Here is a 26,397-nt window from a genome sequence, read left to right as displayed (position 1 = left end):
AGAGAGAAAGATTAAGAGAATTGTTGAATTGGTGTAATGAGAATAATGGAGGATAGGGTTATTTATAAGAATTGAAAATTATTCAATTGCCCCAAATACCCTAAAGGCTAACTGTTTTTTAGTTGTTGGGAGGAATATTTTGGTCAACTTTACCCAAAATGCCCCTTTAAACTAGTTGTATATACCTAGGGAGACATTTATGTCATTTTTTCTCCTCCATAATCAAAATACATAAACACTCCCCTATATACATGTTTATAGCGGTTAGGGGGTATTTATGTAAAAACCCCAAAAAGACTAAAACTAGCCATTATGGAGTGGGGATCCCAACGATTAGTTCTCAGATGGGGTAAGTGCGGCCCATTACACGCCGACGGGCCATGTTTACTGGCCCGTGATGGACCGTACTTCATATTCATATCGTGACTTGTAGACTTTGAACCTTAGGTCCAATACGACACAAACCATCACTGTCGGGCCTAACACGGCCCACATGTCATCGTACCACGCCGATTTACACATCTATTACCGTGTGCTATTAGTCCGTACAACGAAAGCTTTCACGATATTTAGAGGAAGGAGAGTGGCTGTGGGTGAGGTGAGGAATATGATTTGGTCGGTGGAGAAAATTTTCAGCTAAACCTCTTTCAACAAAAAATCTGTTTGAAAGTTGAAATTCGGCAGGCTAATTCATTAATCAATATTTGAAATAAAAGATTCCAATCCAACGGGTTTATTTCAAGCGCTACCCTTATCTATATTTGATCGTAATAAAAAGAAGGGAAAGTCCAACCGAAAGGAGAACACATTACACAACCTAGACATTGGCGAGGCGGATGTAACGTTGCCGCGAAGGTGAATTATGATGTATCGAAGTGCTGTGACGAAACGCAAGCTTTCCACGTGTCTCAACCAGGAACTGACTGCTGTCCAATACCTTTTCTTCCTCTGCTCTCCATCTTTGCCTAAAGAGAAGACTAGAACATCAAAACCATAAAGCAGGAACAGAGAAGGAAGAAGAAAGATCAACTCCATCCCCTCTCTCTCTCTCTCTCTCTATATATATATATCTGTTTCACTCAGATCACGAGAGTCCCTCTTCACCTTGCTTGCATTTTCTAATCTCTAATCTTCACTCGGACGATCGACGGCAAGCAATCCTCTTTTCCCAAGAAAAGATAAAAGGGCAGCGGGCGCAATTAATAGGTTCGTCCTCTCTACACTATACTCATATACTTTAATCAGTGAAAAAGGAGAAATTAAAGATTTAAGAGAAGCAAACAAGCGAGAGCAACCAATCAAATAACAATGGCGACTAGTGGCTGCAGCGCTCAGACGAAAAGCGGAGCGGGTAAAGATAAGGGTGAGGTGTTGGACGGTTCGGACATTATGGAATTAGTTGAGAACAAGGATGTCTTTACAAATTTCGTGGATCATAAGTTCCAAGAACTAGATCGTGATAAAGACGGTAAGCTCTCCCTAAAGGAGCTCCAGCCCGCTGTCGCTGACATTGGTGCCGCTCTCGGCCTCCCTGCTCTGGGTACTTCTCCTGATTCTGATCACATCTACTCCGAGGTATGTCATCTTCTTCCACTTTTCTTCTGATTATCAACACCAGCTTTTATTTTTCAATTGTTCAGTTTGTTGCTTCATCTATGTAGATGATCAAATATTCTGTTTCTATGTTCTATAAAATTGAAAATAAATAATAAAGTCTTTTGTTCTATGGATGCTAAGGACGCTTTGGTTTGGCATCTTGATTGAGGCTCCTGGCTCCTGTAGTTTCAAACTTTCAATCGCGGCCTGTTACAATTAAAACATCTCTTTATTTTATTTTATTTTATTGTCTTGTAGAGATAACTCACAGATAAGAGAATCAGTTCTTCTAGCCTGGCAGGATACTGGTGCCAATGGTGTGGGAAGGTATCTCTCGCGGGGCCAAGGATTATTAAATAATAATTATTATTTATTTAAATTATTATAAGAATTTATTAGATACAGGAATCCACCCTTAATTTCAATAATTGATTTTTTATTATTAATTTAGTAACAAATTATAATGTTGTAATTGGTTCTTATTTCCAAATTACAATTATTATATTAGACTAACTATACTTGCCATTCAATTCATATAAGTTGCATATAAATCGTTGCAAAAAAAAAAATCGTTGCCACTTGATATTAAAAGAATTCAATCGGGTTCCGGTCTATTTGTAAAATGGTAAATGGACTCATGTTGGATGTTGGATCAAATCGGATTAGACCAAACGCGGTACTTCTCCTGATTCTGCTTTTGGCTTTGTTAGATGAACAATCGGATTAGACCAAACTTACTATTATTCACTTTCGTGAAACTTTTTGGTGAGCTCAGATAAAGCAACTAAGCACTCCCAAAATATTTTGCACAGCCAAGTTACCTCAGTATATTTCTCATTTTAAATGTTTCTGCTTTTACACTGTTAAAGAGATAATTAAATTAAAACAAAGAATCAAAGATAGATAATTGTAAAGAAATTACAGGTTTTGGAATGTTCATAGGGAACTGCAAGAGCATTAGATAATTCTAATTTACATGGTGCCATTTGTCATTCTTGGTAATTTATACGGTGACATGTTCCATGTTAGTTCTATGCCTGCACTTTAGGTCCGATCGATTTTTGGTAAGTTATTTATTCAGGTAAATGTAATTACTTGATAAGTTTTTCTTAAGAAACATTTACCTGGGCAAGAGCATTTATTCATGTTCTTTTATTTTTCAGGTAAATAAGGCAATGACCATTTTATCTATAGAAATCTATTATTAAAAATTTTCTTGGGTATCACTTTCTTGGGTATCAAAACTTTTCCCCATCCCCACGTAAAGCTGAAAAAAGAATATGGGATTCTTAATCAATGGAAACCAAAATCCCATTGACCAACTTTCCCCCTCTCAAAATCCAAAAAAAAAATTATGCAGTTGAAAACTTGAAATCTTGAAGTTTCAGGCTGAGCTTTTGCCAAATTTGATTGGGCCCAAAGCAGTGTAAAATATTCATGGGCCGAGCCTGAAGCCCAACCCACGAACACTTGTAGTGTCAGCCGCATCAATATTGTTAGTCCGATAGGTTTAAGGTTTTGCTTTTTCTTGCTAAATAGCAAAGTGGATATTGATGTATTCTGGGTACCTTCCATCTCATTGATTGGTTCCTTCATTTTGGTTTGATAGGTTTTGAATGAATTCACCCATGGAACACAAGAAGTGAGCAAGACTGAGTTCAAAGAGGTGTTCTCAGACATCCTAATAGGCATGGCGACTGGGTTGAAGCGGGACCCAATTGTGATCCTCCGGATTGACGGTGAAGATCTCTTTGAGTTCATCAACAGTCCAAGCTTTGAACCAGAGATGGTATCTATATTCTCACAAATACAACCAACCGACGGTTCTCTCCACAACTGCATTACTAGGGCATTAGAACAGTTAACAGTAGATCATGGGATGCCGCCTTCTTCAGATTCTTGGGTAATTGTCATACAAACTCCCAACCCATTGACTTCATGAATTTGTCTTGTTAATTATTGAAACTTTTCGAACTAGAGAAACAAAACTTGACCCAATTTTTTGAGTTCTGGTTGACCCAAATCAAATCATTTTGTGTTGATTTCTCAACCTACACCTTCCCTAATTCTTAAAAAGTCTTGCTGATATCAAGAGGATAAATGGCTGATCATGAAGACCTATGACCTAGTTTTCTCGAACAACTGCTATGGTATAAGTTTGGGCTTAAAACCTCTAATTCTCGATCTCAAACATAGATGGACTGCACATGTTTCTCACACTCTTTGTTGTCTTGTAGGTTTTGAGCAACATAGTAGAACCTGCTTTGCAACCCTGTGCTATTAATGACCATGAGAATCCTCTCTCACAAGAGACATTGTTGCAAGAATTCAAGAAAGTGGTGCAGAGGGTGGCCCAACATCTCAAAGAACAGCCCGTTATTGTTGCCCATACTGAAAACACCTTTGATGGAAGCAGTATCAAGAGACTACAGTCCAACAAATTTGAATTGGACAAGGTTAGTAATGCATACTACATTCTCTTCTTTGATTTGGAAAAGGTTAGGTTGCATTGGACTGTGGTGGGTTTGAAACTGTAGGTGGATTGGACGGGTGGAATTCAAATTCTTCCCCAGCCACAGAATTAAAACTCAAATCCAATTCGCTCTTGCAATCCAAAGGCAGGCTTGGAGTTAATCCTGATTCCTGAACCTATGTGGAATTGCTCTTCCACAAGAGGCTTAGGTTGGATTTTTGGATTACAGGCATCGTCAAATCCACACTGGCTCCACTGGGATAAAGATATTGGTTCATATCAGCCACTAATACACTTATTTTAAGGTTTATTTTGAAAAAAGTATTTGTTCTCTGAAATCTTGAAGAAAAAACTAAAAAAATGGCGCTAGGTTCAAGTACCAATACACCCCTCGGGGTTGTGCAACTTGAACCCTAACCAGATGCTGATCCGATGGTTCATACGATTTGGGCATTCTTTTATATTTTTAAGAACAAAAAAAAAACATTAAACATTGAGTGCTGTGAAGGATTTAGGGCAAAAAATCAGTTAAAATATACATTCGCATTGGATATGTTATACAGTTAAGCATTCAGAAAAGCAAAGAAGCAATAAAGTTTCAGTAATTGAGAAAATTCTATATCACATTACACCAAAACATCCCTTTATCCAACTACATACATTTGAAAAAAATAAAAGACTCCACTCCTAATTTGGGTTGGCTGATTCCAAAATTTACCTTGTGTTGGCTGAAAACCAAGGGCTCGGTTGTGCTCTTGAGAGAAAATGTAAGTCCAAATTTAGCTCCAAATGGGCCTTCAGCGGCCTAACTGAACTCAAGCCCAACACACACATGTGTATTATAATAAATATTTTATATATATATAATTTTTATATTTTTTGTAAGAAGCTTGGCTTGTAATGCTCGAACAGAGCAAGTCAAATTTGAACTCAGGTCTTTTTAGCTCTATTCGAACTCGAGCTGAACAAATTTTGGCGAACAACCAAATATTCGACCCAGTTCAGCTCAAATCTACCCTTATTTGGAACGATTTCTTGATAAAAAAAGAAATCCTTTGAATTAAATATGAAACAAGAAAATTATATTAAATTAGGTCAAACAGCAATAAACAAGAGAATTGTAGCCCAGCTGCACTCCCTATCTGCTATCCATAAATTGTTCTCACATCTATATCCACAGAACACCATTGTTAGAGTTATAAAACCGGTCGTGTTGGGTTGGCACGGCATGGCCTGCGTGTGGCCTGTAGACCGTCTCGAGTCATGCCTTTTTCCCTTGGGATATTTTGGGGGTTGGCCCAACATGGCCCATGGTTCAAGCCTGTGCTGGCCCGTGTTGTCCTATGAGCCGGGTGGCCTGTGGACTAGACTAAAGTTATTTATTTTAAAATATTGAAAAAAAATCTTAAAATTTTTATTTTATATGAATTTTGATATATACAATTGTTTATATATACAATAATTAAATAAAATAGTATAATAGAATAAAAAATAATTGTTTATTTTATTAATATATTATATACTATATATTATTATATAATTATAATTTATATATATATATATAGATAGAGAGAGAGAGAGAGAGAATTCCACTTTAGTACCCTAAACCTTGGGGGTAGTGTCAAGTTTGTACCCAAACTTTCAAAAAGTGTCAAGTTGGTCTCTACCGTTAATTGACTGTTAATTATTTATCGAAAATGTCAAAACTGCCCTTCAAAATAAGACACTAGTCATTGTCTTTTACCTTGAGACTGAACTGATTATCTTCAAAGAAAAAGAGAGAAAAAATATGACATATGGTAGAGGGAAACAATAAATGAAAGCAAAGAAATAACTAGACAAAAATGTGTTTCAGATCTAAGGTAAAAGACAATGACTTCATTAGTCTAGAATCTCAAACACCTCAATCGGTTCAGTCTCAAGGTGGAAGACAATGAACAATGTCTTCTTTTGAATGATAGTTTTGACATTTTTAATAAATAATTAACAGTCGATTAACGACAGAGACCAACTTTACACTTTTTGAAAGTTTAGGTATTGTAGTGACACGTTTGAAAGTTTGGGTACTAACTTAACACTACCCACCAAGTTCAAGGTACTAAAGTGAAATTTTTCCATAAATATATATATGAGCCATGTCGGGCTGGGCCATGGGCTGTAGGCAGCACGATCTGCTCGATCGTGCTGTGTTGGTCCAGCCTGTAGACTTGAAACCTCAAGCCTGAGATGGCCCATAAACCATTGTGTTGGGCCAGGCCTAGTCGGCTAAAAATCGTGTTGGTCACAAACGGCATGGCCTGATTTACATTTCTAACCACTGCCTTATATTAAGAACATCTCTCATGAATGACAAGTGAGATATTTCCAGTGCGCAGCTGTAGTCACTAGTGGGTAAGAATGTGGGAACAAGTAGTGGGTGGAAGATCCAAACCGAGATCGAATCTGCACCCCACCTGCTGGCTCTCCAAATACGTCTCACACAATAGGGCCTCACCGTGTGTCCTTCCACACGCATCCCCCTTTGAATTCGTGCGTTTGTACCAAAACGAAATTGTTTTCCCCCCTTCACTCTCATCTCTTGACCTGACCAACGTGTAACTCTACCTGAACCCTGCACCTCCTCCTCCATCCCCGACGCCGACGCCGACGATCGTCCTTCTCATCTCATCTATCCTCTCCGTTTGCCTTCCCTCAACCTCGTTGTGGCTCTTCAGAGCAGCGACGAGTTTGGATTTTGACATAGCCTTCGGCCCCAACCTCGTTGGAACGTTCACAAGTTCTCCCTTCTCGCTATCCAAAACCAATGACAAAAATGAACTCGACCCATCATCTGAAACCCAGCAATTGGGGAGAACCCATCAGAATATCTCGGATACTTGCTCCCATAAACAACATCCGAATTTCAGAAAAAATAACCCATCTTTGTAATCAGCTCGAGTCTATTAATCCAAGAACCATAATTGAAGCAGCTGAAATGAGGATCCAAAACAAGGTGGGCGATTCGTTGGGAGCTAATCGGCTGACCCGATTGCTAGATTTAATTGGGACTATTTATGTATTGTTAGAAGTTATCACTCTTTAATTTTTTCTATTTAGTTTTTACTCTTTGTTATTTATCCTTTCAATAGTTAAATGTTTAATTTTTTATTTGAAATTTTAAAGTTAATTTCTTTAATTTTGGTATTTTTTATTTTTTACTTTTTTTTATTTATGACCCAAATTGACACATAGGTCAATCCTAACCTGAACATTTAGGAAAAGGGTCTAGCATTTGACAACCCATCCTGAAATCCAATCTAATCCGAAATGTCTTAACCCAACCTGAATCCGACCTATCCAACCCAATTACCAACCTACTTGTAGTTGTAGACTTTAGTCTGTAGGAGAGAAAGTCCGGTCTACCCACCCACTACAGGAATGTTATCATTAACGAGGCTCGATTTGAGTTTGATTTCATTAACAAGAAGCTTACAAGCATATGGTGAGTTGAGATGTTCTGGGAACAAAATACGTTCCAACCCTCTTCTAACTTCATCTAAAAATGCATATCTCACCGGTCACCATTGGGACTGATGGGTTGGAATATGTTTTGTTGGCTGGTGATTGAGATTAAACTTCTGCTTCTCAGCTTTGGGCTGTGGTAAATAAAAATATTACTAAGCTTGTGTTTGGTTACAATTGTCCTGATGCAAAATCATAGTAGTGCAAATAATTTGAGTGTAAATTCTGATTTATTTTTGTTTTAAATTTTAGTTATGTTTGATTACAGTACAAATGAAATAAATTAAGACATCAGTATAAAGTAAAATCCACAATAAAATTAAACAAGAATTCATGTTGTTTACGTTTGCACTCCCATGTATTTGTATTAATGCAAATAAATTTGCACTACAAGCAACACAGCCTAAGTGTTTTAAGCGTTTAAACAAGTGTTTCTTTTAAAAACAAAAATCCAAATCAAAATACTATTAAGCCCAAAAACCCCCAAAGCTTTGTGATTCGGGGCTTTAAAAAACGCAAATGGTGATGCTTATGTTGGATCAAATTTGAATCCGGTTGGATCTTTTCGGATCTGCACCTAGCCCCATGATTCCCAAGTCCCATCATCAAACTTGAATAATAAGAGGGAGAAAAGCTAAAAACAAATTCAAAAGGTGGGCCGCAGTAGCTTATACTCCTTTGTTGATTTTCAGTCGTTGGATGAAGCTTTAAAATGTATTAAAAAAGATCGCGACCATAGGATTTCGAAGGAGTACCTACGCGTCGTGCTGGATGTGTTAGCCCCAGTAGCTGGATTGCCTCCTTACGGCGCAGTTGATCAGGTAATCTCGTCTGTCATTCATATAGAAATCTGCATGTTTATACCTTTTAAGTTCTAACATGCATCAACATTAATTTGGTGATCAAAAACTCAATTTGCTCAAGTAGATTTATCTTATCCATATTCCTGATTTAAGTCTCATGTTAATTCTGCTTCTAATAGGGGTGTCATTGGATTGGGTTTGGGTTGGACAGGCAACGGATTGGACATGATTCATTTGTAATGGATTTATGTTGAATTGGGTCAGGTTGAATTAATATCTGGTTCGTTGATAAGATAAAGAGTAGGGGTGTCAATGGACCAAATTTGAATTAGATGCAATCTGATTTATAAAATCAATTTGAACAGGTTGGGATGGTCTAATAAGACATTGAGTTAGACCAGCGCAGTCCAAAATATTTAACGGATTGGATTGGACCTAGTCTATATGCAATGGACACGTATTGGACTGATTAAATTGGATCAACATCCACTCCATTGACAGTCTTAGCTGCAATGGACACATATTCCACTCACCTCAAGTACTTCGAGTGAACTTGTCCTTGCAGGCTTGCAGCCTGCACCAGAAGTTATGGTTAAAGAATGAATTTGATCTTAAGTTCAAATAAGACGGGGAGCTTTCCTTTGCAGTATCATCATGACTTTGTTTTCAAAGCTGTGTTTGGTTATAATGCAAATTTATTTACACTGATACAAAATCATGGTAGTATAAATGATTTTAATGCAAATTATGATTTATTTTTATTTTAAAATTTGTCATATTTTATTTGATTGCAATGAAGTAAAATAAGGAATTAAGTAAAATTCAAAATAAAAATTAAGCCAAATTTTGTATTCTTTCATTTGCACTAATACAAATAAAATTGCACTGCAACCAAATACAGCCTAAGCTTGGTTATTATAGCTACTAGTAAGGGTGTGAATGGACTGGTTTTGGATTGGACCCTGTCCAGTTCAAAATCAATTTGGATCGATTGGATGGACCAATAAGGCATGTTGGATTGGACCAATCCGGTCCAAAATATTTATTATATTGGATTGGACCTGGTCTGTCCGCAACAAATTTATATTGGATTGGGTTGGATTAAGCTAATATCTGGTCCATTGATATAAGATAAGAATATGTGTCAATGGAACGGGTTTGGATTGAAGCCGATCTAAATCAAAATAAATTTGAACAGATTGGATGGTTCAGACATTGAATTGGATTGGTCCAAATTGGTCTAAAACATTCATTGGATTGAATTGGACCTGGTCCATTTATAATGGGTTCACATTGGACCGGACCGGATTGGACCAAATCCAGTCCAATTGACACCCTAGCTACTATCTAGCTAGTTTTTAATTTACCTGTTGTCGATCTTGCACTGCATATAGGCTTTTAAATATGCACTCGAATATTCAGAATATATAATCTGGATTTTTGAACTCTACACTCTACAGGTGGATAGAGTTGTGGATGAGGTGTTCACCATGGTGAAAGCGGATGACGGGAAAGCTGTTCCAGAAGAAGAGTTTAAGAAGATTGTGACGGAAATCCTGGGATGCATTATGTTGCAATTAGAGGGCAATCCCATATCAGTTTCCTCCAACTCAGTCGTCCACGAGCCACTTACTTCTTCGACTTTGTTGCTGTCATCGTCGTCATGACTATTCTATCTGTTAAGACTAAATTAATTAAGATGGGATTCCAGTTTCTACACAGCGAAGATGATAAACCAATAATATTATTGTTCATACTAGATCATGATTCGGAGAAGATAGAATAGACTAGTCAATTTACTTATATATACATATACTGTGCAGTGCAATTGGGTGTTGAATATGGATGGAATATACAAAATCATCTCAAGCGAAATGCAACATAACATATAGATATAGTAGTGATGCATATGGCTTGCATCAGAAGTCGTTAATCTAGTGATATTGTACTGGCCTATGATACTGATAGTGGGACTGTGGGAGGTCTTCCCCCATTTCTTTTTTATATAATGTTTTTCTCCCAAATATAGTGATCAGCATTCAGCAAAGTGTCTGCGCTGGTTAACATTTGATCTTCATCTAATGGCAACAGTAAATACGTTCAGCTCAAACAGTTTAAAGAGTTGGGCCAATTAAAGGATGAACCAAAAGTACTTAACAAGGCTCCTATATACTCTGGCAGGTTGTGCATGTACTATTTAGGGGTGTCAATTGGACCGCCAATATGAGCCCATTGCCCGTTACAGATGGACCAGGTCCAGTTCAACTTGATGAATAGTCTGCACCATTTTGGGCCACTTCAATTCAATGTTTGATTTTAATATAGATTGGTCCCAACCCAAACCTGGTCCATTGATACCTGTATTCTTATCTTCTATCAATGGGTTGGATATTGGTTCGATCCAATCAATCCAATATAAATTTATTACAGATGGACCAGGTCCAATCCAATCTAATAGATACTTTAGCCATTAAATCTGTACTGCTTCAATTCAATGCCTTATTGGTCCATCCAATCTGTCCAAATCTGATCCATCGACACCACTATGCATTAAAGTGATTCATTTAGAAGAAAAGATAATAATAATAATAATAATAATAATAATAAATAGAGTTAGAGAGCACACAATACATCCATGCATACTTTTATTATTATCCAAGAGTACTAGATCAATCTGCAGATAGCAGCTAAGGTTTTTTATTTTTTTTTTCTTTTATTTTCTTTCCCCCGGGAAGATTGAGAATATTTTTGGAGAAGTATAATACTTCTATTAATTAATTAATTTTTTTTGTTTTTTATCTCTAGCTTCCATACCATCTAATACTTAGGCTGTTTGAAATGATTATCTTTATCTACCAACTACCAGTTGTCTGATACTGGATAGTGGATACTAGCACATTTATAGTAGTACTAGGACTGATGAATGTTTCTCTGTATGGAAACTTGTAGATCATAATAATCTTTGAAAAAAGAACCGCTGAAGCCAACCAAATTTTCAGTGTTTCATTAAGCTTGGTAGGGACTTCTGTGCCCAATGGGTACCAGCAACTACATGCTAATTAATATGGTTACATAGCTGTTAGTAAACCAAGCAGTAGTACTCTAGCAAGAAAACACAATATTGGTACCCAGTAGAATGCTGAATGGATCAACATCAGAACTTAAACCAAGCAGTAGTTAGTCGACGGATTTGACTCGGTATCAGTCAGGTTAATTAGTACACCGTGTACTACCATTGTTTGGCTTCTGTCGTTTAAACTTTAAAGCAGAGAGAGAGATGAACGTGGTCCTCAAGAAATAGTGCAGTAGTCAACTTCAAGGTAGAGCATTCAATTAGGACAACAGCAAAGAATGAGGAGGTGTAAACGTCGGTTCGATGTATTGGTGTTCATGTGGCCCATCCATCCTCTCGACTCTAACTCTCTGAGAGCAACTCCACCGTGTCAAACCAGGGGTCCACCCTAACCGCCTAGGATTAGGGCTTTTGCATATTAGCTCTACGTGAAAGCAACCCCTGATCAAATTTCTATTTAAACAGAAAGAAGCAAATCTTGTAGTTGGGGTTTGTTCTAAATGGAGGTGAAACAAGCAGAGGATCGTCCTCTCCTCTCTATAAGAGCTATTACGAAGACAGTAAGAGAAAAAGGAGGGAGACTAGTAGCCTAGAGAGAGAGAGAAGAGATCTTCAAAGATATGTTGATGGTATCTTTTGAGATATCGAGAAAAACATCACAAGATGATTACCCGAAAGAAAAGGAGGTTTACCGCTGCGGCTGCTCTCTAGGGCTCCCCTTATGAGGTAAGCAGCTCAGGGTTGGATAAGAGCTAAAAGGACAGGAATAGCTTCACTGGAGATTCAAAGTCCAAATTCAAGGCAACGAGAGAGAGGAACAAAACAAACATTCACTTACATGTGAGAGAGAGAGAGAGAATGCGAGTGCAATTGCATGATAGGGAAAGGAAAATCTCATGATGATGTAGTCAATATCAAGTAAATAGCTCAATCTGAAAAGTTGCACTTGAAACTGAGATACTCAGAGAGAGAGAGAGAGAGAGAGAGAGATGTGCGCTGCAGTCAAGAATTACAGAAAGAAAGGGGAATGTGAGTGTTGCAGAGTGAATTTAAGAAGAGATTGAGTGGACTTTTGGAGATTGTTTGTTTTTTTTAATGGATATACTTGGTGCTTAATAAGACAAGAAGAAATTACAAATTAGGGTTATTTTCTACAACTCCCCTGAATTTGATGACATTATCTAAAACTCTCCCTGCTTATTAGTTTCCTTTTAATACTCCACCCCCCCCCCCCCCCCCCCCTTATTTATAAGAATGGCTTGCTAGTCCCAGACCTCCCTAAGTCCTAACATCTCTCCTCGGTTCATTTGAGTGTTCCAAAATGACAAAATAGTCCCGATTCCTAACTTTTTTTTATTAGGATTGTATTTGGTGGGGTAATCCTCCTGATTCCTGGTCTGCTTTATAACATCTTGACCGATTTTCTTTCTTACGGCTCAGTTTGGAAAGAGTATAAATACGTATAAATATGCATAATACAAATACATATAAAATAACACAAAATACGAGGCTTTGTGTTCTAATCTTTTCTTTTGATAATTAACTTTGTGTTCTAGTATTTGTACTCCTTCCAAATGGAGCTTACGTGACAAAAATACACCCTTGTTTAATAGATACAAATAAACATGGGTTTTGACCATCTAAAGTCTAAACATACATAGCATTGGTGCATGGTTCATATTTTTGCATATGTTTATAACATTGACCGATTATTAAAAGAAGGGTTTTGTTTTTCAACTTTCAAACATCCATAGATTAGGACCCAACATTTACTTACTGTCATACCTATCTCTCCTGGTTATTTTGGCAATTTACACTCCAAAATAATTAGAAAAATGAGTAAATAAGGGGGCATTCTATAACACGTAATTTCTTTTTCTAATTTCCAGTTTCAAAACAAATTGAAACCATCTTTGGAAACATTATTTCCGGCCAACACACAAAAAAAAAACATGTTTTTGATTGTATGTGTGTTTTGTTTTCAAAACTGAAATAGAAAATATTTTATTAAATTTTTAGATTTAAAAACATATTTTCATCTGATAATTTAAGATCATGTTCCATAAATCATATAATTACTATCTTATAAAAAAACAAAAAAAAAATCATCTTATGGAACACCCCCTAAATGGGTCATATTTAAAACATAAAAAAGAGATTTTAAGAATACAATAATGGATCACATTTTCCACCTATAGATGACTATTCAGGTAACAATTTCCTCTAATATTATCTTTGTGATAAGCTTTGGATATACAGTCGTAGTAGGAACTAAGACTAGATGCCAACCAGCGATTGATAAGGTCTCCTGCTGGTCATATTGGAGACTTGGGATCGAATCCCACCTACACCTGAGTTGGGGGTTATGGGCTACCCCGTTGTGTAGTCCTTCAAAAGTAATAAAAAAAAAAAAAAGGAATAGTAGCAGCTAAGGATAATTTCACTTTTCATTCAGTATTTTATAAACCAGTCTATCTAGGAGGGAGTTTAGAGGCAACTGAAAATTAGTGGGAGTTTTAGACATTGTGAGTGATGTTAAGGGGAGATTTTAGTAAATAACCCAGTTTCTTAATTTTGTAGGGGAGGGCAGAGGGGGAGAAGAAAACTAGCTAGTGGTAGTGCAGTACATAATTGGATTATGATCAATATATATATATATAGCAGGCCTGTTAGCAGGAGGCAGTCTAGTGAAAGATATTGAAGGACCAAATTGCCCTCAACGTGTCATATCATACATTTGCGTTGCGTCTGTTATTTGCTTTGGCTCTCTCTTCTCTCTTGGGGGCTTTCTCCTGTTTAGTATACAGAGTGCGGAAGCATTGAAACTTGGTAAAATCTATGCAGATACGGGTGTTACATTTACATGCTTGTTTACATTTTGGCTATAACAAATACCAGACAAACCATTTACACGGGCACAATCATAAAGCTACCAGTTTTCCTTACACTAAGGGGTAGGTAACGCACGTGCTATCCACATGGCTGAATAGCTCCATATATATATATAGAGAGAGAGAGAGTTTTACATTCACACTTCTCAACAACCTCCAAAAATTGATTTCATATATATATATATAGATAGATAGATAGATAGATAGATAGATAGATAGATAAATATTGAGGATAATAAACCACCTAATCCTGTTGGTCCCATGCAATCAACTTACCATGACAATATACATAGAATAGAAGCCAAATATCTTAAGTAATAATAGACTTCTTGGTGTTTTGTGAAAAATCTGAATTGAAATGGATGCTTGGGCCTTTCAGTTTTCTTTTTTTTTTTTTTTTTTCTTTTGAGTTCTCATTTCTCAATGTGGTTTTTCTCAAAACAAATCCATGCAGTAGTTGCAAAGTTCAAAGTATCGATACAAGCCAATATGTTGATAGGGTGTATCGGCTCGTATTGGTATTTTTTTAGGTTTTATTTTTTTATTTAAATCAATTCAGAGGGGTTAGTTTAAGGCCCGGCTATTCTCTAAATCAGTGTCTGATCCGATTAAATCCTGGAGAGGCGTATCGAGAAGCCATCGGCATGATATATAAGAATTGTTCAGAAATGTTTTCTCTCTCTCTAACATTAAATTAAATTGATCTATTCACCCACTAAAAAAAAATGCATGTAATGTGATGGCTACTAAAGAGAAGAGGCCAAAAGAGATCCCCTCAAACTTGCCAAAGACATCTCTCACCTCAATTTCATGACTACTTCATTGAGGAAATTGCCAAAACGAATCCTTTGAAAATTATATTGACCCAAGCCACTTTGAATTTAAAGATTTGACTGAAAGAGGGAACTATAAATGAAAAATTATTATTATTATAATTATTATTATTGGAAAATAATGTATAGAAATGGAAGGGTGTGAGTAGTCTTTCCAGATGGTGGTTGTCAACTCAAGCATGATAAACTCATATAAAGAAAAGAAAAGACATACAAAATATGAACATTCCATGCTCCTAAACCCTAACCCTAAATATCTAAGCCCTAACCCTAACCCTAACTTGAATAATGTAGCTCATGACTCTAGTTATGGGTTCATGCTGCGCTCAGCCGATCGAGAGCTTGCTGCATTGGAAAGTAGAAAGCGGCAGTAGTGGGGAAAGGGGCAAAAAAACAACGAGCTTTCGAGGTTTTATCATCTATACATCTGGCTCAAGAAACCACGAACCAAACTTCCAGATTGAATGCCCAGATTTTCCTCGGAACCCGTGACGCTGCATAAATGACTAAAAAAACCCATACCATACCAATGGTTTTGGTACGCTACCTACAACTGCAAGGCTGCAACTACAAAGACTACGAGTCTCTGTAATGGGTCGGGTCATACCGTAAATGGATTGTTGGACCTAGGTCTGTAGGCCGGATTTAAACCGTGTTCAGATTTGATATTTGATCAGAACTCCTCACCGCATCTGCTCTCAACAACACAGCGTTTGCTCGTGGGTGGATACAGGATACCCAGTGCAATACAAATCGGGTCGGTGCTCGGGCCTAATAAATTTCTAGTGGGTTGGGTCAAAATGCATGTTAGCAAATCCCATGCAGTTGCAGTAGTTGCACATGATATATTTGGGTAAGGATAAGACTATCCTATAGACTGTAATATGGGTCCTGCAAGGAGAGAGAACCACCCCTCATGAAAAGAGATGTAATAACGAGACCCAAAATCTAAATCCCAGTTCACAGCCTACCATTCATTCATTCATTCTTTGTTATGCATATCTTATCATGCCTTATTATGCATATCAACATCTCTCTCTCTCCCTCTCTCTCTGCCCTTAATCATGTCTCCATGCCTTTTCACTCAAGCAATTCCTCTGAAGACCTCGCTTTCTACCTCTTCTTTTGTCCCCTTCCTTTTTATGAAGCTTTCTCTGTCAACTTCAGTCCTCTCCCAGATATCTCTCTGATCTCCTTCTTCACCTCTCTCCATGTGCCCCTCTCTCCCACTCTTATAACACCCTCCTCCCCTCCCTCCATTTCATGCACACCTCTCTCTCTCTCTCTCTCTCTCTCTCTCTCTCTCTCTTGTTTTCTTCTTCCTGATTTTGTTCTTCCATGGAACCTCAACAACAGCCAGCACAGCAAATGCTGCAACAGCAACAACCAAACGAAGATAGCGGCAGTAGCAATACTAGCAAAAGCAGTTTTCTTTGCAGGCAGAGTAGTACAAGGTGGACACCCACCACTGATCAGATAAGAATATTGAAAGACCTTTACTACAACAATGGAATTAGGTCTCCGAGTGCGGAGCAGATTCAGAGGATCTCAGCTAGGTTGAGACAGTACGGCAAGATCGAAGGGAAGAACGTCTTCTATTGGTTTCAGAACCATAAAGCTCGTGAAAGACAAAAGAAGAGATTTACAGTTGACATGGCCATGCAGAGAAGTGTTGCAACTGGTGGTTGGAAGACTGGAGATCCCATTCACAACAAGTACACCAACATCAGTCCTGGTGGAGTAACAACAAACAATACCTCAGCTTATATATATATATATATATATATATATATTTTTTTTTTTTTTTTTTCTTTCGCTTTAGTGATGATTAATTTGGTCTCTTTGTTTTTGAGGTTTATGTGGTATAATTGATCTTATAATTGCCTGTTACTTATGTTTTGGTCTTTTTCTTTTGTTGGGTGTTCGTGATTATCAGGGGTTTCATCTCCTTCTTCTACTGGTGTACTTGCTGCTGGTCAGATGGGAGGCACTGGATATGGACCCGTACTCATGGAGAAGAGTTTCAGGGTAAGTTTGTAAAGAGAGGTCTTGGTGCATTCAAAGTTATACTCCATTTCTGACTATCTGTCTGTCCATCTTATGGCTTATGGGAAAGGTAAGAAACCCACATGAGAGTTGCACCCATGTGTCCAACAGTGTTACTACAATTCTCTGTGTAATAAATATAACAACATCCATTGAAATCTATTAATTCTAGCAATAAAAAGGAGAGACATTCTGGACATGTCCGTCGCTCTAGACTTCTGGAAGCAGAAAGGTGTACCAGGAGATCTAGAGAGAGAGAGAGAGGGAGAGTCCTTTTGTTTTCTTGCCCTAATGAAGCTAACCACATTTGAAGTTTTAAACCTATTAAGTAGGACATCTCAGGCAAGATGAACTGATTATAGAAATGAAAGTTTTATGAGATGAGATCTCTTCCTTTCTTTCAGAGAAGAGAGCACACTCAGACAATAGCCCCATGGCCCTATATATGTGCAAACAAGTTCAGACTGATTATAGAATGGTAAATTTTATAAGATATAGGGTCGTCTCTCTCTCTCTCTCTAGTGTACTAAAAGCAACCATTAATCTTTTGCTTTTTCATATTGAACAGGACTGTTCTATATCTGCTGGTGGTAGTGGTATTGGCGGTGGGGGTATGTGCAACAATCTTGGGTGGGTCGACATTGATCCATATTCATCACCCTACGCTCTCTTTGACAAGAGGAAATCCATCGAATACCTTGAAGATCAAACTCCGGAGATCGAAACGCTTCCACTCTTCCCCACGCACGGAGAAAACATCGGCGGATTCTGCACCGGAAAGGCAGACTCAGGAGGATACTTCACAGACTGGTATGGACCCATAGACGAGAAAAGCGACACCCCAACATCCCTTGAACTTAGTCTCAACTCCTGCACGACCACATCGCCGGATTCTCCATGACCATGAATTTTCCGGCCAACACGACTTTGTTTTAACTGTTGTAGCCAATTAACATGGTGAGGCTCTAGTCTAATGGTTTGACTTGACTGTATCTGTACCTAACCCAAATTAAAATCTTCGATTCAGTGTGGAGTGGAAAGATCACTATTTCTATCAATGCTTGGATGTATCGAAACGTGTCACAATCGCAAGAAATTATTTCTCCAATCCTGTCGTGCTCTTCTCTGATTCTTTGATATCTCGTGAGATTCGTGTTTTGTGCATTCGGATTCAGCACTAGCTTTCAATGTGTGTAATCATACCCTCTGTGAAACTCGCATGCCCGTCAGATCAAGTATTGAACGAGGACGGCTCTGCTTTCAAATTAGTCAAAAGTCAAAACATTACATCTTAAGTCGAGTATCGTCTAAAAACGATCGGACGGTAGATCATTGTTCATCCACGATATTAAAATGATATCTCGCAAGCTACCGAATCAAAAGCGCGCGACATGAATACTCTCTCCCAGACCCAGAGGAGAAATTCGGTTGACGTGTTGGACGTATAGGCGCAGTAAAAGTGGGACCCGTTGGAAGCGAAGGACTGCCGTGACACGTGATGCGATGCGCCTTACGCGTCTATGCGCAAGTTAGGGCTTTTCCAGATCCAGTAGTACACCAGGAAAATTATTTATAAATGAGATGAGGTGAAATAAAGAAAGAGAAGATACTCTCTCTCTTCTGGCTTCTCCTTCTCTCTCTCTCTCTCCTTCAGTCCTTCCTCCTCCTTGGGAAAATAGTAGAGAGAGATGGAGGTGGGAGGGTATATCCGGCCGTTACTGAGTATGTATTTTGAAGTTTGAACCGACATAGGAAACAACGCTTATTATTTGCTTGTCCCATCCTCGATCCATCAATGGGCTGGGCCTCCCCTGGGCCCATTTTCTTTGACCCAGTCCTTGCCCCACTTTTGATTGTCGAGCGTTGACTCGTCAGCAAACCAAAAACAGTGAAGGTTTCCTCGTATCCAGTGGTTATGATTGTTTAATCAATAAGTCATCTTGAGGCGTGGTTTCATCTGATAATTTTTTTTTTTACACAAGATGAATGATCAGAGATTCACAAAATGGGTGGGCCATGTTGAAGACACCACTACACTGCTAGATGGGTTGTTATTTCCACCACTACATTACTAGAAACACAATCAATTAAAAATGTCTTACTATTATTATTATTAGTAAAAGAGAACTGCACTAAGACCAAAAGAAAAAAGGTTCTTGGGGTAGAGAAAGAATTGGTTTGTGAATGTAAACCTACAACACAAACTAGAAAGTGTTATGTTTTGTTTTTCTTTTATGCAAACCTACAACTATACCCACAATTGCATCTTCTCTCTCAGCTTTAATTTCCTCAGTTTATCCAAAGCAATTAAACTTTGACTGGTAGACCCACAATTTTTAATAAAAGGAAACGTTTTGTTTATACAGTAAGTGCCTATAACTTAAATATATACATAGCTTCTTTCCATTCTGGTCTTCTGAAAATGTCTTGTGATGTTGAATTGAAGTTGAGGATCATGGCTTGCCTATAAATCGATTTAAATGGGTTAAATGCTCATTGAAGTAGTGAGCTATATATCGATTTAAGGATCCAAGTCTGTAGGCAGATAAATAATGGAGAGAGATAATTTTGGCATGGAAGCTAGACTGTTTTATATAAGTAGATGCTGTTGGTTGGGTAGCAATAACCACAGCTCTGTATCATCAACAGCTTTACAATTGAAATGGTCACTGTCGTGAAGATTTGGGGAATTAGGCATGTATTTTGGTCTGACATATTTTCATTATGCCATCTTTGCTGTTGAGCATTGTTGACGTCACAATAGACAGACAGACAGACAGACAGAAACACACACAGGGAGAGAGAGAGAGAGATGGCGGTTTTCCTAGTGGATAGATATATAAAGTGATTTAGTTGTAGATCCGAGGAAATCTTTAGAGCTTTTGAAGCTCCAAGTACGTAATCACCCTAACTAGTAAGCATGAAGCAAGGCAAGCGTCATGAGATTGGAAGTTTTTTATGTAAAGTTTTTCTCTCTTCATATATAAGTTCTGCTCTCTTCTATATATATATATATGCTACCTTGGTCAGGTTGCTGTGTGTGTTCATATTTTCTGAAAGTGGGTGAGTGACGCAAAGCATATACTCATGATGAAAATGTACATTCAGTGCATGCTTTCTTACAACAATGATCAGATCACCTCATCAAATCAGATGATGGTCTCTGATTCATCCCTTGTTCTTTCTGGTTTTCTTCAAAAACAATCCTGATATCTGCTGCAGCTACATGATATAAGAGACCCTTTGTTTCTGTATAAAGTCAAGTGTATGCATGGCTTCAAGTTTTAAGATGTACAGGGCTGCAACGTAACTTTTGAACTGTACTGTGAAGATATGCAGCTGTTTCTTCTTCTCTTATTAGTCTTTTAAAGTTTCAAGTTGGGTGACGGGTGCCATTAAACATTCAGCATTCAGCTGGCAGGCCACAGAATTTTTGCTCCTTTAAAGGGCTAGCTTGTTTACAGATTAATTGAGATGATCAATGTGATCGATTCGATCAATGCGTATATTCATATTCCTGCAGTCCAGAGATCAAATTTTGAGTGAAGGGATTGAGCTGGGTTCCTCCACATTAATCCACATAGCACAGGCCTCAAATAAGAAATAACTAATAACCCGATAAAAGGAATGGACATATAGCTAGGCTGGTGCTTGTGTAGTTGAGTGAAGGTGGCACTCATCTCCTGTCACAAGTCACAACAAAGACAGAAGAAAAAACTTCTAATGGGCCTGGGGCTGGGAGTGAGGGACCAGACGCTAGCTGTCTAGATGGACCATATATGAATGGATTGAGCGTAGGGTTGAAGGTCAAGAAGAAAAGAAACTAGGAGGAGGGTTTCCGTTTTGGAGAGAAATTCAAGTCAAATTAAGGTCATCATCTGGTAGGCGTTCACAGTCGAATATATGGACAGCGTTTTTTTTTTGTTTTTGTTTTGGTATTTATATGGACAGCTAGCCTAATTGTAATTGATAATGGTTGTAGCACAAATTTGGATACTAGGGAAGTAGGGAACTTGAATCAGTGTTTCACTTTAACGTGTCTGACTCTTGTAAGCAATGAAACAACACCACATGCATTCGCCTTGTACACAGGGATCACTTTGATAAGTCTAAAGAGTTTAGGTAGGCCCATCACTTACTGTCTATGAGGATTGAAGCCCACTGTAAAATTGATCCTATTTTGGACATTAGCTGGGCCAAACATCTGCTTGAAATTGAAACATGATGTCTTCTTTTTTAAGTGTGGATGAGTTTAAAAAAAATGTATAGGACTAATAAGACTATGCATAAAGCTAAAGATCATCTAATCATGTAGATTTTTTGTGTAGGCACTCTAAGGTGGACCAACCTAAATCCAACTAATGAAAGAGGGGAAGAGATAGGAAGATGCTATGGTTTTTTTTTTTTTGTGAAATATTACCATAAATATGGTATCTATTTATCATTTGCACATGCAAGATGTGTGCTTGTATGAATATGGTACATGCATATATCTATAAATTTGGCAATAAGGTCTCAAAACCGACCAACTCAACTACATGATTGGATTGGAGTCAAAAACCTTAGATTGAAGATCAGGTTGAACTTATTATTATTTTTTTTTTCTTTTTTTTTCCTTTTTTTTTTTTTGGGGGGGGGGGGTATGGATTAAGATTGAGGTTTTTAGGTTTTAAGATATGAAGCTGCTGAGATAGGGTTCATCCCAACCTGAGCCGACCCGCATCAAATATGACCCAAGTTCTGATCCTCTGAACATACAACAGGTGAAGAGTTATGGAAACCGTCGTCCCAAAAGGCCAAAACCAAGCTACTCCCCCTATGATAACACAAGAAGATTTGATTGTATTGCCATTAGTTGGTTTTAAAATTCACAGTTAACAAAATTTAGGGTGACTTCTGCAAAGATTTTTTTTGGGAGAATGACGGTTCAGCCCAGTGGAATTCATAATCTGCATCCGTTTTTTTTGTTGGTTGAGTAATTATGAGAGTTGCTAATTGAATGACAGTCGCACATCAGGAACATCTTCCATTGAATGACAAATGAGATGTTTCCAATATACAAAATATGTGGCTGCAATGGCCTGGAGAAACAATTTTGATAGCAGATCTCTATCTTGTTGGAATTGGGATCACCTGCCAACAAAGCATGTTCTAACACCCTCCCAATGTTATCTGATACCGTACATTTTACCATGAGAATGGGACCCACCATGAATGAGATGTGTGGTGTCAAATCATGTTTGGAGGGTGTTGGAATATATTTTCTAGCATTTAAGGGCAACTTTTGGGGTTTAATATCAATAAAAGTAATATATTTTAAAATTTTTCAAAAATAAGTTAACCTTTTAAAAATAATATCAATAAAGGGCAAAAACATTGTTCATCTTCTTCTTCTTGCCATGTGTTCACCAGAGTTGTCATTTGCCGCTGTCCGCCACCACCTGCCACTGCCTTCCGTTGCCGCCCACCTCCGCTTCCACCTCTGGCAACGTTGCTAGAGGTGGCCAGAGGTAGAAGTGGCGGCGGCAGCGCTAGTAGTCATTCCTCTACGCCCCGCTGCCACCTCAATCTCCACCCATCTCTGGCATCATTGCTGGAGGCGGAGGCGGAGGTGGCGGCATTGGACAGAGAAACCGCTAGTGCTGCCGCAGTGGGCGGCGGCGGACGACGGCTCTGGTGAACAAATGGTAAGAAGAAGAAGATGAACAATTCTTTTGCCCTTTATTGATATTATTTTAAAAAAATTAACCTATTTTTGAAATTTTTTAAATATATTACTTTTATTGATATTAAACCCCAAAAATTACCCTTATATACTATTACCCCTATATTTTATTAGCAGATGATTGGGACTTGCTCCACTTCTCTTAGAAAAAACTAAAAAAAAGAAAGTTCTATTTAATGTAAAAACTAGCAGGCACTCGTGCAATGCACAGGTTTTTGCTAAGCTAGAGTTGAAACTCGTGTTTTAAAAATCGACCCTGAGGCTGAACCATTTTTGCCTTTGGGTCGTGGGTCACTGGTTCAACCATTCGAGTCAAATGGGTCAGACCATACCAAATCAACATCTATATATTTGTGTGTGTGTGTGTGTGTCTGTGTGTGTTTATAATTATGTTTTAATATGATATATGTATTATTTTATATTTAATTTTTGTTTTTTAATTTAGATTTAAATTTTTATTTAAAGAAAAATAAAATTTATGATTTAAGACCAAAAAAGGGTTTTTTTCACAAAAAAAGTAGGACAAGGAGCCTATGGCGCCTTGGGACACATAGATCTCAAAAAATTTACCCCCCAAAAAAAAGATCACCACTATTAAACATCAGAGTGCAAAGCTATGGCCTCCAAAAGATTGTATGCATTGATTGTGCAACCTGCAACCTAGTTGATGGAGGAAGATTTGGCTCAACCTCTTGGCCACCCAACACGTGGAAGCAACCGAGGGTGACCTGGCAGGAGCAACAGCTCAGCACGGCAGTACGCTCAAGGCGCGAGCTCCGAGAGGAGGAACCAGTGGTCCGAGCTCCCCAAAAGGAGCCCGAACTCTCCCTTTGACCCCGAGCCTTACGAGGAGACCAAAGGGCAACAACCCGAACTGGCCCACCCCAGGGTAGTTCGGGCCACACTTCTATCCGAACTCAAGACTTCACCTCGCACACCACTCCAGCACTTCGTCTCCAGGCCACCGAACTGAACAACCGTACTTGACACCAAATGAGTCTGTATCCTGAGGCAGCGCACCTGATTGACTTATGATATGACGATTGACAGCCGCACTTCAACGACCACCTGCCACCGCCATCTCTAGTTACAGAGGCGACTCCGACAGAGAGCAACGGTGGTTGTCTGCCCCAACAGGGGTGATGACACCCGAGCTTGCAGAAGTGCAGAGGTGATGACACCCGAGCTGGCAGAAGTGCAGAAGTAATGATACCCAACCTGACAGGAGCTTGGGAGTGGTGTGCGAAGTGGTTATAAAAGGCCCCCTTCCCCCCAAGAACGAAGGTACGTGATAACTTTGCGCCATCTTATTTTTATCTTGCCTTTGAGGAAATACTAATTTGAGCTTCGGAGCACTCTCACCAGGTTCCTCCCCGGAGACTACTCGCTTTCTTCCCCGTTTCAGGCACCTTTTGCTCCAGTCAGAGGCAAGATCGTGATAGCTAGGACCGATCGGATTGTGCTCCATCAATTAGCATCGTCTGTGGGAAACGCTTCTAAAAGCCTCCCTCTAAAACTCTCATAACACCTTTTTTCCATGAAACCCCAACACCCATGGCTTCTTCCAGCAATGCCGGACGTAGCACGGAGATGAACACCACCGAGGAACAACCTCAAGTCCCCGTGGTGTGCATCGGACAGTTCACCATCCCCCTTCTGGTGGATGGGATCCCCAGCCTGAATGCTCCACAAACAGTGGCACCCATGAATCTTCCTGCCATGAACGTCCCCCTCCCTCCCTCTGTTGGAACCACCTTTGCTGAACCAACCATTGTTCCCTCGGCAACTTGCCAGAACCAGCTCGATGACCTGGTGCATGGCATGTGGGTCATCCAAGCTCAAATGCAGTAGCTTCAACAACATCAAATCTACCAACAGCAGATGCTGCACCATGTATCCCAATACCACTACCAGCAATAGTTCCCCCAACTGCCTCAAAGTCAGCTCCCAACTCGGCACCCCGCCGTTAGGCGAGCCAAGCCCTCCCCCCAAGGCAGGCGCCCCCAACAGGAGGCTTCCCAAGCTCGGGCCCCCCAAGGTTGGAGCCCCTCTAGAAGCTAGGCTTTATCCCGCGGCAAGAGAGAGAGAGCAGTTGCCCCCGCCTCGCCATGCGCCGACGGACCAGGAACCCGATCCATCAAGTCAGCATAACCTCGGTGCTCTCAGGACAGGCCCCTGCACACCAAAAATTGGTTCAGTGCCTTAGCCGCGGACTACCTCCAGCAGTCCAGGCCCATCGAGCTCAGGAGCACTAAGGCAAGCAGTGCCAACGTTGGGCCTTCCAAGCAACAGAGGCGCCGCCGACGAAACCGCCAAACTGCAACCCGCATTCTGCCCGAGCTCCGAGGCAAAGAAGAAGCGAGCTCGGAAGAGGTAAAGGCTACCCCAATCCTCTCAGTCCCTTCCCCCCTGTCATCAGAACTCCTTGTAGTTCCTATGCCCAGAGACTTCAAACTCCCCCCACTCGACAAGTATGACGGGTCCTTTGACCCCAGTGACCATGTCGATGCCTTCCTGTCCCAGATGCACCTGGCTAGGGCCAGCGAGTCCTGTATGTGCATAGCCTTCACTACCACCTTCAGAGGAGTGGCTCGCACCTGGTACAGGAACCTGGCCCCTAGGTCAGTAAGGAGTTGGGCCCAGTTCGTGCAGGTCTTCTCCGCACACTTCATCACCAGCAAGCAGTGCCCCTAAACCAAGGAGATCCTCCTCAACATGGTCCAGAAAGAAGGGGAGCCCATCCGTAGCTACATGAAGTGGTTTAACAACGCATGCCTACAGATCCCATGCTTAGACCCTGCAGTTCAACTCGCAGCAGCCAAGATGGGGGTAATACACAAGGAGTTCAAGTGGCACATAGTGGCCAACCAGCCCGCGACCATTGCTAAGTTCCTTAAGCTCGCAGACAAGTTCATGCGAATGGAGGAGGAGATCAACCAAAGGACTGGGGGCGGGTTTGAAAAAGAGAGAAGAACTTCCCAATCTAGGAGACAGCCGGAAGGACCCAGCTCGGGCACCGAAACCAAGCCAGCCATTCCGAGCTCCCGTGGCGGGTCGAACAGACTACACACCCTTGAACAGACTACACGCCCCGTACATAAAGTGGCCACCTCGCCTAAAAGGGAACCCAAATGAGAGGAACAAAAACTTGTACTACAGTTTCCATAGAGACCACGGTCATAGTACCGAACATTGTAATTATCTCTGGGATGAGATAGAGGGACTCATCTGTCGGCAAGGGGAGCACGATAAGGATGCCCTCGAGTCCAGCAGTAAGCCGACCGAGCAGTCGCAAAGACAGCCTCCAGAAGTGAGGCCAGTTCGGGGAACCATCCACGTAATAGTGGGAGGTTCGGTAGTAGCGGGTTGTACTTCGGTAGCAGCCCGGGCGTCAGTTCGCGAAGCTGCCCGAGAAGAACAGAACCCTCCGAAGAGACCAAAGACGGAGGAACCAAT

General features: G+C 39.7%; 2 protein-coding genes across 3 annotated transcripts; both read left to right on the top strand.

Annotated features, from left to right (window-relative positions):
- The first annotated feature begins 805 nt into the window (after nucleotides 1-805).
- LOC148876418 (Calcium-binding EF-hand family protein) lies at nucleotides 806-10,184 on the top strand. 2 transcript variants are annotated; one of them, XM_088966797.1, is made up of 6 exons: nucleotides 806-1,206; nucleotides 1,329-1,575; nucleotides 3,206-3,499; nucleotides 3,834-4,052; nucleotides 8,263-8,391; nucleotides 9,834-10,184. In XM_088966797.1, exons 2-6 carry the CDS (start codon nucleotides 1,390-1,392, stop codon nucleotides 10,038-10,040), a joined length of 1,035 nt encoding a protein of 344 aa, XP_088822923.1. In that variant the 5' UTR covers nucleotides 806-1,206; nucleotides 1,329-1,389; the 3' UTR covers nucleotides 10,041-10,184. The 2 variants fall into 2 exon arrangements, with proteins under 2 accessions (XP_088822923.1, XP_088822922.1); XM_088966796.1 differs by having other exon boundaries at nucleotides 806-1,575.
- A 6,209-nt stretch (nucleotides 10,185-16,393) lies between these two features.
- Nucleotides 16,394-18,324, top strand: WUS (Homeodomain-like superfamily protein). Its single transcript, XM_088965839.1, has 3 exons — nucleotides 16,394-16,905; nucleotides 17,107-17,198; nucleotides 17,785-18,324. The coding sequence occupies exons 1-3, from the start codon at nucleotides 16,509-16,511 to the stop codon at nucleotides 18,115-18,117; spliced, it is 822 nt and encodes a 273-aa protein (XP_088821965.1). The 5' UTR covers nucleotides 16,394-16,508; the 3' UTR covers nucleotides 18,118-18,324.
- Nucleotides 18,325-26,397: the final 8,073 nt, after the last annotated feature.

This window comes from Nelumbo lutea, chromosome 1, assembly GCF_056320005.1.
Source record: "Nelumbo lutea isolate HS-2025 chromosome 1, American lotus-T2T, whole genome shotgun sequence".
Taxonomy (NCBI): Eukaryota; Viridiplantae; Streptophyta; class Magnoliopsida; order Proteales; family Nelumbonaceae; genus Nelumbo; species Nelumbo lutea.
The sequence above is the reverse complement of the archived record's forward strand: the minus strand, read 5'-3'. Positions and strand labels throughout refer to the sequence as shown.

Coding starts and splice junctions, on each gene's coding strand:
- LOC148876418 (XM_088966796.1), top strand. CDS start 1,309: ATGGCGACTAGTGGCTGCAGCGCTCAGACGAAAAGCGGAGCGGGTAAA. Junction 3,500..3,833: donor CGCCTTCTTCAGATTCTTGG/GTAATTGTCATA, acceptor GTTGTCTTGTAG/GTTTTGAGCAACATAGTAGA. Junction 8,392..9,833: donor CTTACGGCGCAGTTGATCAG/GTAATCTCGTCT, acceptor TACACTCTACAG/GTGGATAGAGTTGTGGATGA.
- WUS (XM_088965839.1), top strand. CDS start 16,509: ATGGAACCTCAACAACAGCCAGCACAGCAAATGCTGCAACAGCAACAA. Junction 16,906..17,106: donor GTACACCAACATCAGTCCTG/GTGGAGTAACAA, acceptor CGTGATTATCAG/GGGTTTCATCTCCTTCTTCT. Junction 17,199..17,784: donor TCATGGAGAAGAGTTTCAGG/GTAAGTTTGTAA, acceptor CATATTGAACAG/GACTGTTCTATATCTGCTGG.